This window comes from Thamnophis elegans, chromosome 4 (genome assembly GCF_009769535.1).
Source record: "Thamnophis elegans isolate rThaEle1 chromosome 4, rThaEle1.pri, whole genome shotgun sequence".
Taxonomy (NCBI): Eukaryota; Metazoa; Chordata; class Lepidosauria; order Squamata; family Colubridae; genus Thamnophis; species Thamnophis elegans.
The window spans coordinates 85,907,583-85,922,690 of NC_045544.1; the positions used below are offsets into that span (position 1 = coordinate 85,907,583).

Here is a 15,108-nt window from a genome sequence, read left to right on the forward strand (position 1 = left end):
AATTTTGGGCCGGTATTTTTTTTTCCATTAGGTTGTATAGTTTTCAATTGTGCTTAGTATGAAACAGTTTCAGAAGGAAGATTCGGATTTTGTTTTGTTTTAAGTTCAAGTTAGTACTGACGGTTGCCTGGACAAGTACTGCAGTTTTCTTGGCAAAGTGTTTTAGAAACTGTTGGTCTCCTATGGCTGAGAGTATGGAAACAGGTCCAAACTCACCCGCTGGCTTTGGGTCAGTCTCCAGGTTTCTAACGTAATGCCTTAATCCCTACACCAAACGGGTCTCATTCTAATCTATGGCGGCATTTAAATAAAACACATCAGGTTTCAAAAATCACGATTGATAAAGTCACAGTGGTTGTGTTCGCATGTGTCCCAATGGCATTCATGCATCCCACAAAGGACTTGCTTTACAATATTTTCAGAATTAATCACGACTGTCTGCCTACCCGCAAAAACACCTCTTCAATAAATCAGTTTCTGCAATCACACATTCTTCTATTTGGTTTTCGGTTGAATACATTCCGAGAGTAAAAAGCGGAACCTTCACCGTATCTACTCTCAGCTTGTACTCTGATCCTCCGTGATTCCTGCATGTCTTCGGATCAGCGGCGACCGAAACAAGGGGACTCGCTATTGTTTTTAACGCGCTCGGACGCCTTCATTCACGGAGGCTTCCCTTTTTTATTTCTCTCGAGTGAACGACGTCATTGGGTAAACCGGAGGCAGAACTTGGTGTGAAAGTCGGAGGGATGAGAGGGAGGAACGCGCCACCGACTTGCAGCCAATCAGTGGGCACTAAGAGCGATTCAAATGCTTTGCCTTGGCCAATGGCGGCGGTTGGCGCCTCGGCCTTCGCGCCTCCCAGCAGGACAGGAGGGAGGGGTTTGGAACGTCGCCGTGTCCTCCCGCCTGCAACCGCCGCTAAAAGCGGTTAGTTCGCCTCGCGGTTGAGCTCTACGCTCCCTTTTTGTCTCCGAGGACTCCCGCTCTCAGTATCCAACTACCAGGGAGGCTAGTAGCCGCCAGGTGAGGGCGCGTACATATTATGCGGGCCGGGACACACCCCTTCAAGCGCCTTTCCCAAGGTGGGAGGGCACCGGGCGGTCGCCGCCTCCTTTGCCTCTTGCGGTTCCCTTCTTTTCCCCCTTCTCCATTTTCTTAGGCCTCGGCGGACTTCATGTAGTCGTCTTTGGGCTCTTTTCTCGTTGAGTGTCGCTCTTCTCCCTCCTTCCAGGAGTTTCACGCCCGCTGACGTTAGTTTTCGCTCGAATTGAATCCTGGAAGTTCAAGTGAGCGAGCGTTTTTGAACGAAACCTTAGAATGGTTCCAGTGGGGGCCGCGAGGGGGCGCCGCCGAGCTCGTTGTAAGGAGACGTATTTTCTATATTATCGCTTCCCTTCAGAGGCGCGAAGAGGTGCGGGACTTGTAATGCAATAGTGTAAAGTAACTAGGGAGGATAATTCCACCAAAGATTATACTCATTTCGAAATTAATATGCTTGGGTTCGCACGTGTCCTTGAAATGTGAATGTGTTTTATTGCGTCGTATGTATTGCAATACCTTCAGATAGTTTTTATTGCTTCAAATGAGGAGCAAATAAAAGACAACCTTTTACAAGTTCCTATTTCAAACAATCAACCTTAAGATTCTGAAGAGTTTGTCAGAACGGCTTCTGAAAGATAAAAATAGTAGAATGGTAGAAGTTTTATTGCAATTTTTAACTTTGATCGGTATTAGTTAATACATTCTAGTACAGTGAATAACATGGAACAAATACATCTGAACGAACACATTTTTCAAAGTGACTTAATTACAATAAAATCAAATAAAACATTTTTATAATAAAAAAGGTATTTCCAAAGAGTGTGAAGTGGCACAAAAATAAACTGAAAACTAGGTGGAGATAATTTATAATTGGACATCACAACTAGGAAAGTCACTTAAGTTCGTTGAATATGGCATAGATGTAAACATAACTTAGGTTTCAGTTATTGTTTTGCAATGCTCTTAACTAAAATTTGGGCTGAATATAATAAGGATTTGGGCCATTCTGTAAGAAAAGTGTGAAATAATGTATCAAATTATAAGAAGTATTTTGTGTCTGAATGAATATATCAAATTATAACAAAAATAGATACTTTGTGTCACTGAACACAAATATGTTGTGAAATTAAGAAAAAGAGGAAGGACATAATACCTTATCTTAAGGAATTGACACCTGTACAGAAGTAAAGATGTAGCTTTAATTAAGGCTAAAATATGAACTGGTGTCATGTAGAATATTATTGGGTGCATATGAAAATAAATATCCATAGGCTATCAATAGTTGCAGTTTACTTTCCAATGAATGCTGATTATAAAAATACCAAAAATGATTTTGGGAAAAAATAAAATTTAAAATAAATGCCATTTGGTGGAGAAAGTTATTCTGTCAGGTAAAACTGTGGTAACAAGTCAAAAAGATACAAAAAAAGTGAATAGACTATTCAGAGACTCAAGAATAAAACAGAATAGTGATGATGAATATGCAATACAATACAATAGCAGAGTTGGAAGGGACCTTGGAGGTCTTCTAGTCCAACGCACTGCCTAGGCAGGAAGCCCTCTATTGTTTCAGACAAATGGCTATCCAACATCTTCTTAAAGACTTGCAGTGTTGGGGCATTCACAACTTCTGGAGGCAAGCTGTTCCACTGATTAATTGTTCTAACTGTCAGGAAATTTCTCCTCCGTTCTAATCTGCTTAGAAAAAGGATACAAAAGGTATATCAATCAAAATGCATAATTTATTTTATAACATTGAAGAACTATCACAGGATAGTTGAGAATTTACTCTTAAGAAATGGCTAAGTCTTGATAATGATAGCTAAGTGATGCTTTCTAGATGCTCTTAAATTCATACCAAGTGTAAGAATATATAACATGAACAGAGTACAGATAGTCCTTGAGATACGGACAGAATGAAGCCTGCCCATTATGGTCACATGTCGCAGCAGTCATTAGGTAAAATGTGTCACCCAATGACACCCCCATCCCTGCTCTTCCCAATGAAATGTTAAATGAATGTGCAGAGCATGGAGTGCCTTCTGGGTGGGGGAGGCCGTTGAAGGCCTAGTACAGGCCTAGGTCTGCAGGTTCTGGGTCCTCCCAAGACATCCCATGCACCACTTCATGCACCTTCAATCAATCAATCAATCAGAATAGAACTGGAAGGGACCTTGCAGGTCTTCTAGTCCAACCCCCTGCTCAAGCAGGAGACGCTGTACCTTTTCAGTTAGGTGGCTGTCCAATCTTTTTTTAAAAAAACCTTCAATGATGAAGCACCTAGAACTCCTGAAGGCAAGCTGTTCCATTGGTTAATTGTCCTCACTGTTAGGAAGTTTCTCCTTAATTCAGGTTGCTTCTCTCTGTGATTAGTTTCCATCCATTGTTTCTTGTCTTGCCTTCTGGTGCTTTGGAAAATATATTGACTCCCTCTTGTGGCAGCCCTTCAAATACTGGAATACTGCTATCATGTTACCTCTAGTCCTTCTTTTCTCTAGACTGGCCATCCCCAAATCCTGCAATGTTTTTGTTTCTAGGCCCTTAATCATCTTAATTGCTCTTCTTTGTACTTTTTCTAAAGTCTCAACATCTTTTTTTTTGTAATGTGATAACAAAAACCGGATGCAGTATTCCAGGTTGGTTTTACTAAGGATTTATAAAATGGTACTAATACTTCATGTGATTTCTATGCCTCAGTTTATACAATTAAGAGTTGTATTAGCTTTTTTGACTGCTGCCGCGCACCGCTGGCTCGTGTTAGGTGATCGTTCACTAGGACTCCAAGGTCCCTCTTACAGTTACTCCAAAAGGTGCTTTTTCAAGAGACAACTGGACTTTCTGATTTTTCTTTCAAGACATTTTGCTTGTCACCCAAGAAGCTTTTCCAGAGCTGAAGAAGCTTCTTGGAGGAGAAGCGAAACATTTTAAAAGAAAAACCAGAAAGTCCAGTTGCCTCTTTAAAAAGCACCTTTGGATGACTGAGAATCTCCATAGACATCTCACAGTTACAGTCACAGTTGTTTTTGAATCAGGTTTCTCCTCATCTGTATTTGTACCCTTGGTTTTTCCTGCCTAGGTATAAAATCTTGCTTTTCTCCACATTAAATTCATGTTGTTGGATAGGGCCTATTGTTCAAGTCTATCAAGATCTTTTTGGATCCTGAGCTTGTCGTCTGGGATGTTGGCAATTCCTGCCAGCTTAGTGTTGTCTGCAAATTTGATGAGTTCCCCTTCTATTCTCTCATCTATGTCATTTATTAAGATATTGAAGAGTACTAGGCCTAAGTACTCTTGTGGTACCCCACTGCTTATGTACATGTAGATGCCTTTAGTCCCAACAGGCCTTTTTCCCAAAGTGAGTTTGCAGGATGGTCCAGAGATGGTATTATCACAGCCAATTGGCCTCGAGACTGGGTTGAAACTGAAGCCACGCCTCTGGGCTCCTCTCCTCTGACTCCAGTTTCAATCCAGTCTGGTCAAAGAGAGGTTGTAAATTCTTGACTCCTGATCTGATTCAACTTTTCTGGACCATCCTCGACTCAGCTTGCTTTTTTCTCACAAGATGACCCTTCCTTCATCTCCCAGTAAGTCCCTGCCGATAGCTGTGGCTTTTTCCAGCTACTCAAGGGTTAAATCTCAAGGCTGGGAGGCTCCTGTGGCTGGGTCGCTGTCCCGGTGGACATTTTGGCCGGTGACCACGTGGAGCCCTGAGAGGGCAGATCAGTGCCAATGGGGGCTAAAGGGCTCTGGTTTCCAGCCTGTCAGCCCAGAATCCTAAAAGGAGAGCTTGCCTCGCTGCAAGGGCGCAGAAGAGTGTGTGGGCCGCGGAAGCCTGAGGGGCGGCAGAGGCAGCTGGGAAGCAGCGCGTCAGCAGCAAACTCCCTGAGAAGCCGCAGCAACCCCGAAATGTGCCCCGCCGGTGTTTTAAAATTCAGGGCATGTGATGAAAGGAGTGAGGACCTTGCCATTCTAGCTACAGAGGTGGGGGTGAGGAGCGAATCGCAGGAAGCACGAGGAGTGTTTGTAAGTAGTTGCGTGATGGTGGGTAGATCCCCTTCCCCTCCATGTCTCCTGAGGAGGGGACTTCCACCAGGCAGCGTCCCACTGCCTCTTCCAGGAGGCTTAAAGCCTTGGCTGACACTTGGCCTTCCCGTGCCAGCCAAAGAGATGAAGCTAGGAGGCACAGGGCCCACAGGGCCTTGGTGAGAACTTTCTCCAGGGCAGAGAGGATGAGGGCTCTGCAGGGCAAGATCAGTCCCCCCCCTCCAGGTCCAGGTCACCCCTAGGAGGCCCTTCCAGACAGGATTCTCCCCCTAGGTCACTAGATTCCTTAAGGGAGTGCAGTGGGGGGAGGGTTGCCCATTCCCCTCCCCTTTCCATGGAGGATTTTGACCAGGTAGATATCCAGCCTGGGTTTCTATCCCTAGAGTCTCAGCTGGGAGGTAGAGATCCATCCAGGCCAACCCTGGCACCTACCCTCAGCCATAGTCAGGTGCCTGGGCATCCAGCTGGCACTCCTTGGATATGGAGGACCTGCCTGTGGGTCTTCAGAACCTCATTGAAAGAGCCATTGCATCTGGGGTGCCTGCAAGCATGCAGCGCCAGGGACCTTGCTCTGCCTCTCAGGGTGAGGTCACAATCCCCAGCTCTTCATCAGCCCAGCCACGGGGCCCTTCCCAGCCAGTCCTTCCCCCCTCCACCGGTCCCCATCCTTGGCAAGTGAGCGGTCTGTCCTGGGGGACAAGGAGCAGCGTGACCCGGATTTCTCTCAGAATGAGGAGGAACTGGAGCCTGAACCTCTAGCCTTCACGGGATTGTTCCCTCCTAACTTGTTCCGGTCCCTCCTATGCAAGGCGTGTGCCACTGCCCAGCTGAGGGGGGGGCGAGGGGACCAAGGCAGGTGAGCCAGCAAGGAAGCCCAAGGGCACAGTCTATTCCAAGCCCAAAGAGGTTAAGGAGAAGATTCCTGCTACTGACCTTGTCCTGGAAGTAGTTAAGAGATAGTGGGAGACACCTGGGGCTTTCCCCACCCCAGGCAGCAATGACAGATGGTTCTATAACATTGAACCAGATTTCTCCCAAGCATTGCAGATGCCCTCTGTGGATCCGTTGGTGGTGGCCTTGGCTGCCCCAGCATCGCTGGTACCCAAGGATGTGGCAGACAACCTGAAGGCAGAGGACAGGAAGGCTAAGATGATCCTCAGGAAGACCTTCCAGTTGTCGGCTTGGGCCATTAAGGCGGCGGCCTCTGCCTTGTTTTTCAACTGTACAGCCATCCTTTGGATGGAGCCGATTCAGGCACACATTCCACCGGAGGATGTACGCCTACACCAGGACATCAACAAGTTAGTGGCGGTTGCTCAGTTCTCAGCTGAAGCTACTTTAAATGACATGAAGTTTGCTTCCAGGGCTATGGCATCGTCCATCGCGTCGCGTCACCTCCTGTGACTCCGTGGCTGGCAGGCGGACAACAAGGCGAAGTGGCAACTAGCGACAGCTGCCTACACGGGGGGGGGGTTCCCTCTTCGGGACTTCCCTTGACCTCATGCTGGTGGAGGATAAGAACAAGAAGAAGGCGCTTCCAACATCGACCAAGAAAATGGAGCAGAGGTCCATGCCCTATTATTGCAGATTAGCACAGCAACCACAGGAACAGGACACCCACCAGAGCAGGTACCCGGGGGGGGGGCAGATAGGCCATCCGACAGGGGATTCTATAGGGACAGAGCCCACTTCCAGCCTCAAGGTAAATGACCCTTTCGAGGAGATGGTGGTCGCCCCTTCCACCGGGGCAAGTAGGTCACCTGCAACCCCACCCATTGGTAGCCGCCTAGCACTGTTTGCAGACGCCTGGGCAGAGCTAGCCATGGATGCCTGGGTCCTCAGTACAGTGACCCATGGTCTCCGCCTGGAATTCCTTTCCCTTCCCCCCATTTGTTTCCGTGTGTTCCCCCCGGCCAAGAACGTTGACAAGCGCAAGCAGATGTGACAGGCCATCCAGCACCTGCTTGACATTGCAGCCATAGAGAGAGTCCCTGAGGACTAGGCGGGCAAGGGGTTTTATTCAAACCTGTTCCTAGTGCTAAAATTATCAGGGGGATGTCGATCCATTTTAGACCTAAAGCTCCAAACCAATTCTTAGTGTATAGACGTTTTAAGATGGCTTCCCTTAAGTCCATTCTGGCAGGGATCCGGGAGGGGGACTACATGGCATCCATTGATCTCACGGAGGTCTACCTGCACATCCCCATCCTCCCCGAGCATAGGCGTTTTCTCCGTTTCTCCTTCTTAGGGCTTCACTACCAGTACAGGGCTCTACTGTTTGAATTGGCTTCGGCCCCCAGGACTTTTACCAAGGTGTTAGCGGTAGCGGCCGCCCATCTGAGGGAGATTCCCATCAGGCTTTTCTGCTACCTGGATGACATCCTTGTCCAGGGGAGGCGTCTCCTGCTCAGACTAGGTCAGACCTTCAGCAGGACATTGACACCCTCCAGGGCTTAGGGTTCTTGTTTTATATATATATTTATTTTCAAAACAAACATACAAATCCTCCTTCTTTACATACTGTAGAAAGAGTATCAGTTGGTTACAAAAGGCTTTTGTGCATCTCTTCCACCATCATCAAATATATTCATATTAACTCTAATATCTTAACTCGGATATTTATTATATTACCATCATCATACCTCCACTTTTATTTGACTATGATTATTTAAACGTCCATCATAAAATATACCAAGATTTAACACATAACCACATACTGGCATTTCATTTACTTATTTATAAAATCCTCCATTAACATTAAATCCTCATATCCTATTCTAGCCAAACATCCATATTTAATACCAAAATTTTCTAATCCTCCTTTCCAAATCCCTGTTTACCATTTACATCCAATTCCCTTATACCCATACATGTATATAATTTATTATCATCATCCTTTCTTTATTTAACTATATTCTATATCATAACATTTCCCCCCCAATAATTAAAACTTAGCTGTGTCTAATTTTGTTCTTTTTATTGTTATTGTTATTAATAACCTTTATATATAGTCCAAAAATATTTCTAGCCTTCCCTTCACGAGTAACATTAAATATTCATATCCAATTATTACTTATCATAACACTAGACATTGTATACATTACTATCATTATCAATTATTTTATTTAACTATACCTATTGTCACTAAATTTAATTGAGCTTAGCTAGTTTTAAATTATACTCTTCCATCTATCAACCTGTATCTTTCCAATAGCAAAACAATCTAATGTCTTCTGCCATTTGTGGATCCAGTCCTCCAAACATCCTCTTGATCAAATCTGTGTGAACTCCTCTTAGCAACTCCTTGCTTGTAATATCTCTCATGTAGTCTTGACACCCTCTTTCTGTTTCCTTGTTCAGCTTGTCTTTAATTATCAGCAGTGTTATCAAATATTTTGCAAATAGTATTTCATAGTCCATAGATTCTTTAATGTTTTCTTCTATGTCCTGTCCTTTGAAATAAATTTTCTCTCCATTTAATTCCTCTTTCAATATTCCATTCTTTCTTTTTTCAGAAATAAACCAATTGCCATGAATATCAACAGGTTTAATCTCTTTATATTCGTCTTCCATTTCAGTTTTTTGAATTTCAATCTCCTCAGTTTTTTCATCATATTTTATTGTTAAATGCTCCAAATATTCCAATCTTCTCTCAATTATTTCCTCTGTATTTAATAATTTTTGCAGTTCTAAAAGTATTCCTTGCAAATTCAAAAACTGCGGATGCCATATTCATACGCAGTTGTTTTTTTCTTAGACAGTCAGCAAGATTAAAACATACATTCACAAGCTCTCTGTAAGTGAAAACAAACTTCAAAGGGACAGCTATGGAATCTTATCAGATCTTAAGCCAAACAGCCAGGCAGTAAAACCTTGCAATGTCGAAGTTAAAACAATCAATCTTGCAGAAAGTCACAAAGAAATGTTAGAAGAAAGTTTAATCCATCCATTTGAAAAAGGTTTGCTTAGATTCAATCCATGTAAATAGCATTTAAAAAGTAAGATAACCACTGTCCAGAACCATTACAAAGATAAAATTTGCTTCTAAGTTCTTCTATTCTTTGATTTAAGTTGGTTTTTAGGTTTTATAGGCAGTCCGTATTTTTTTTAAACAAAAGTTTTTCACCAGCTGGAAACACTTTCTCTTTCACATCGTTCCGTTCTGAGGCCGCCCTGACTTTTTCAGTCTTGACAAAAGACTGGAATTTTTATTACCGTCTCGAAGACCTTTTCTTGCTTCTTTCGGAGATTTTGTGATATCCCTGAGATCAGCAAGACGTAATTTTCCTATTCACCATCTCTTCGGGATGATTTAGGTCCGTTGGGATCCCCCAGTAATAAAAATGTCAACTGCGATCTTAGAGCTTTGAGATTGCACGTCATCTCGTCACAGCGTTGGCCCCGCCCTCCAGGGTTTAGGGTTCTTGATTAATTTCGAGAAGAGTACTCTCTCCCCATCCACCCGAATCCTACACCTGAGGGCGGTGATTGATTCCGGTTGGGTCGAGTGTTTCTTTCCCCGGACTGCAGATCCAACTTGTTGAAGTTAATTAACCAGATCCGGAAGGATCGTTGTGTTTCTGTAGCCCTTCTTTCCAGCTTGCTGGGAAAGTTCATCTCATGCATCAAAATGGTCCCGTTGGCGCGACTACATGCAAGGACGCTCCAATGGAGGCTGCTGCCATATCAGAGGACCAATTCCAGCAACTCGATGTTCAAGGTACCAGCGACGCCACAGGTGCTGATGTCTCGACATCAAGTGGTGGATGTCCCCAGCTTTGCTCAAGGGCTGCGAATTCTGGGAACAAGAGCGCCTCATACTGAGAACAGATGCCAGCCTGTTCGGTTGGGGTGGTAGTGACCCTAGGCTCCCAGCTGGCACAGGGCTGGTGGTCAAAGAACGACCTTCAACACAACATAAATTGGCTGGAACTTCGGGCAGTCCACCTTGCCCTATGACGGTTCCAAATCTCAGTAGAAGGTCATCACCTCCTCGCAAAGGCGCACATCAATCGACAGGGGGGCACACAATCCAGGGCGTTGCACACCAAGGTGATGTCGCTGGGATACTGGGCAGAGAAATACCAGCGCTCCATCCGAGTGGAACACATCACCAGCGTCGACAACCATCAGGCGGACTGGCTGAGACGGTAGACAACGGATAGTGGAGTCCAGAGGATCTGTCAGAGGTTCGGGAGACCGGTGGTGGACCTGTTCGCCACTCCGTCCAACGCCTAGCTGCCACGGTTCTTCTCTTGGCTACCAGCTCGGGGAACAGAGGGGGTCAACGCCCTTTACTCCAGGTGGCCGGTCGGGCTGTTGTACGCTTTCCCCCCCACCTCTCCTTCCTGGGGTAGTCGGAAGGTAATCAGAGAGCAGGCCGAAGTAATCCTAGTGGCCCCCTACTGGCCCAAGAAGGCTTGGTTCGCGGACCTGCTGAGTCTGTCGGCAGGGAGACCGTGGAGGATTCCCCGGGGGGGAGGTGAGATTGCTACAGGGGAAGTTGGTCCATCCAGATCCACAGTGGCTCCAACTGGCCGTGTGAAGATTGAGCGGAAGTGCCTGAGAGGCGCCCTCCTGTCCCAAAAGGTGATCAGAACCATCGAGGCCTCCCGCAGACAGTCAACCAACAGGATTTACGATTCCACTTGGGAAATGTTTGTCTCCTGGTGCCAGGCCGCCCACGTGACCCCCTCCAGGGCCACGGTCCCTCAAGTCCTAGATTTCCTCCAGGAGGGTCTGGACAAGGGGCTGTCCCTACCCATGGTTAGGAGATAGTTGGCAGCACTGGCCACGGTGCTACCTGGGGAGGGGTCCACTCCGCTACCTCATTTGCTCTTAGTTAAGAGGTTCCTCAAGGGGGCGTCTTACCTTTGTCCACCACCAGTCCACAGGTTTCCTACGTGGTACCTTCCCATGGTGCTACGGGCCCTTATGGCTGAGCCTTTTGAACCACTCCGGACGGTTAGCCGGAAGCTCCTCACTTGTAAGGCTGTGTTCCTGGTGGCTATCACCTCGGCTAGGCGACTCTCGGAGCTGGGGGCTCTCTCCACCAGGGAGGATCTATGCACATTTCACAATAACAGGGTAGTGCTATGCCTGGACTCGGCTTTCCTTCCAAAGGTGAACACAGTCTTCCACCGGGCGCAGGAGGTGGTTCTTCTGGATTTCTGCCCAGACCCGACCAGGGAGTGGGAGCACAGTTGGCACCGTTTAGATGTAAGAAGGGCCTTACAGATTTACCTAAGGCAGACGGCAGAGTTTCGTAGGTCTGAGGCTCTGTTTGTGTCATTCCAACCCTCGTCACTAGGGAAGAGGGTCTCCCCGTCCACCATTAGCCGGTGGATCTGTCTGGCCATTGCCCTCACCTACGAGGCACAGAACTTGCCGGTTCTGGCTGGCATCACGGCCCACTCCACTAGGAGTGCGGCCACCTTGGCGGCCTTAGTCTCCCAGACCTCTATAGAAGACATCTGCAGGGCAGCGACTTAGGCATCCCCGTCGCCCTTCATCCAGCACTACAGGCTGGATGCCTTCGCATCTTCCGATGCGGTGTTCGGCCGCAGGGTCCTGCCCTTGGGACGAAACTTGGGTATGTCCCATCTCTGGACCATCCTGCAAACTCATTCTGGAAAATGACAGTTGGTCTTACCTGAACTGTTATTTTAAGAGGTCTTTGCAGGATGGGCCAGTTCCCACCCTAGGTTAGATAGACAGTATTGTGGGGTGGAGGTGTCTCCTTTGTGACTTGTTTTCAGGATCTCCGGCGCGCATACTGCATTAAAACTGAAGTCAAAGGAGAGGAGACCAGAGGCGTGGCCAATTGGCTGTGATAATAAAAAAGTGACTTACATGGAGCATAATAAAAAGGTCTTTTAAAAATCACTCCTATCAAGCTGAGGAGTCATGAATATTTTTTGCAGTACATTCTGAAAATAAGTCATTTGCAAAGCTATTAAGGGATAAGATTCTGTCCATTGAAACTAGATAGCTCTACATTATTAAAATACAAAAATTCTTGGCGATATGAAATTCTATCCATTTCACTATAAATACTGATTGAACAAAATTTTGCAATTTTATTTCATACATATGGAACTGATAATTCCGTAATAAATGTACATATGCTGTCTCTAACATGAGTTACATAACAACCTATAGTTATATTAAATTAATTTGAAGACCTGCATACATAGCTCAATGGAATACTACCTGTCCATTATTTCTGCAAAGTCTAATCTATGAGGACATATGTGCTTTATTTTGGGAATGTCATGGTATTTTCCTTTAAGTAACTTGAAGGGCAAAGCATTTAGTGTGATTAGGGAGGCTGTCTAATACCTGTCATTAAGTCATATTTGTCAGGCAGGAAGAATAGTGATCTTTTATTAATTATCTAAGGGCGGGCATGCTCATATGGAATACAATATTATTATAAATATCTGCTTTGACAGATGTTAAGAGCTGTTTTAGAACTTTTGTCACTCCCATATATATAAATCTAAACCATATAACAACTGACTAATTATTTCAGCTTAAAAAATCTTTAAAGTAAATTTGAGATTGCAGTCTAATTTGAGTTTAATTATAGAATTTGTAAGTTCACCTTTATTCCTTCAGATAGGAAATACATATATTTCTCTCTTCAAATCAGTTTTTGATTTTTGACTGCCTGGACTAAACCCTGCAGTTTTTTGGCAAGATTTTTTGGAAGTGGTTTGCCATTACCACCTTTCTAGGGCTGAGAGAAAGTGATTGTCCCAAGGTCATTGAGCTGGCTTCGGGCCTAAGACAGAACTGGAACTCATAACCCTCTGGTTTTTAGCATGATACCTTAACCACTACACCAAACTGACTTTTTCCTGTGTGTTATTGGTAATTATAATGTGTGTTCATTTGAATGGTACACTTAATATTAACTGTGCCTGGAAAAATCAATTTAAGATATTAAAAATATTTCACTAGGGAGGTCTACCATTTCTTTCAATCCAAAGTTTAGTGCTTGATCTTGAAACACACTGACTATATAGTGGAAGTAATGTAAATTATTAGTTTATTACAACATATAGTTCACATCAGAGTTCCCCAACCTTTCTTGATTGGAGGCTTTGGGAAGGAGGGAATGGTTTTGAACAAGGGGCAGGCATGCGCGCGGACATAGAGCTTCATTTGTGAGTGCTCATGTGAGTAGGGCTGCATGTGTACACATGCTCCCCACCGCTGTTGTACCTTGGTTTTGAATGGCCTGCGGCCTAGGGGTTGGGATGGAATCCCTGGGGTAGATTGCTTGATCTGATGAATTTTTTGTTCTAAATTATGATATGTTGCTGTTTTATTGTACTACATTGCTATATCTTAGTCTTTATAGTTTTATTATCAATAATTAGTAATTTTTCTGAAATGATGTTTACAGAATTTTGTTAGTCTCTATAACTTTGCTATTACTTTGTTAATTACCTTAAATTTTTATTCCTAGGATGATTGTAATCTTAGTCAACAACTGAAACAAAGATTGATGGTGATGAGTTTAGTGTATGTTTTGAATTGCTATGATTTTTTAATAAAATGTAACGTAATCAAATGGAGTCTGTAATTTCTGTTTCAGGTTATTATATAAATCACCGTGTGTACATTGTGTTTAATTTCATAATTTCAAATATTTACTTGAAGTAGGAACAATGGAATCCACATCCAATCCTTTAACTGCTCTACACTTTACTAGTTAATCTGACCATTATCCATGCATCTGTTTCGTTCCCCTCATTCAACCGGAGGGAATACTGATTTATTTGCTTGATTTTTATGTGTTACTGTTCAAAATGTAACTTTATTTTTCCAATCTACCAAACAGAAGTTAAGATAGAACTTGAATGTCCACAGTTTTTAAAACAGAAATTTAATTTATTACTCCATGCACACATATCCTTTTTTTTCTTTTTAGAATTGGTTGAAAAATGCCCAGGAGAAAGTTTGCAGATGAAGAAGTGGTAATGGGTAGATGGCCTGGAAGTGTGTTATACTATGAAGTAAAAGTAATCAGCTATAATGAACATACACATCTTTATACAGTTAAATATGAAGATGGAACTGAACTTAATCTGAAAGAAAATGATATGAGGGTAAGCAACCTTTGGAATCAGTAAATATATAAAGTTTGGTTAGCTTTCTTGTGAAGCTTTTGTCAATGATAAACAGTTTTGCATACATTTCCCAAAATTAAGTTTTATTTTGTTTATTATCTTTCCCTGTTTTATGATTATGCCCCTAAAGCAGCTTACAAATTATAAAATACAATAAATATTGACAAATTTCTAGAATCAGTCCAACAAAGCAGTTGGTACTTATGGCCCTATGAGCAGGGAAAGAAGAGTCGTAGTGAGCAAGCTTCTGTGATTGTTGCCTGCTGTCTGCCTTCTGTCCAAGTTTAAACTCATCAGAATTTCTCCTACTAATACTAACCACATATACATTCTTCTGGGAAGCATTATTTCTTTAAAGTATCATGATATTAAAAGTGTTTCTTTTTTGTGAAGCAAAGTGTGGGCAAGTTCTGATTCTATAGATCTGTGATGGCAAATCTATGGCACGCAGAGCCATTCTTCAGGGCATGCAAAGCGCTGACCTGTCAGCTGGCCAGCTGACTTTGGCCTTATTTTGAGGCCATTTTTCACCCTCCAGCGTCTTCCCTGAAGCCTCCAAAGCGGACTTCCGGTTTGCTCATAGGACCATTTTTTGCCCTCCGGAGCCTTCAGAAGGCTTCCCTGAAGGCTCCGGCGGGTGAAAAACGGCCCCTTTCATCCTTCGGAGCCTTCAGGGAAGCCTCCTGAAGGCTCCGGAGGACAAAAAATGGACCTACGGGGAACCCGGAAGTTTGGGAATGGTGACTTCCGGTTTGTCTGTAGGGCTGATTTTTGTCCTCTGGAGCCTTCAGGGACCTTCAGGAGGCTTCCCTGAATGCTGTAGAGCAGTGGTCCCCAACCTTTTTATCGCCGCGGACCAGTCAGCCTTTGATAATTTTAC

The 15,108-nt window shown here is 44.3% G+C and overlaps 1 protein-coding gene across 1 annotated transcript in view; it reads left to right on the forward strand.

The window, feature by feature from the left end:
- Nucleotides 1-864: 864 nt before the first annotated feature.
- LBR (lamin B receptor) overlaps nucleotides 865-15,108 on the forward strand; it is a 40,274-nt gene continuing 26,030 nt past the window's right edge. The window contains exons 1-2 of the mRNA XM_032216360.1: nucleotides 865-1,026; nucleotides 14,030-14,207. Of these exons, the coding sequence (XP_032072251.1) occupies nucleotides 14,043-14,207 (165 nt within the window). The 5' untranslated portion in view covers nucleotides 865-1,026; nucleotides 14,030-14,042. The remainder of the gene's footprint in view (nucleotides 1,027-14,029; nucleotides 14,208-15,108) is intronic.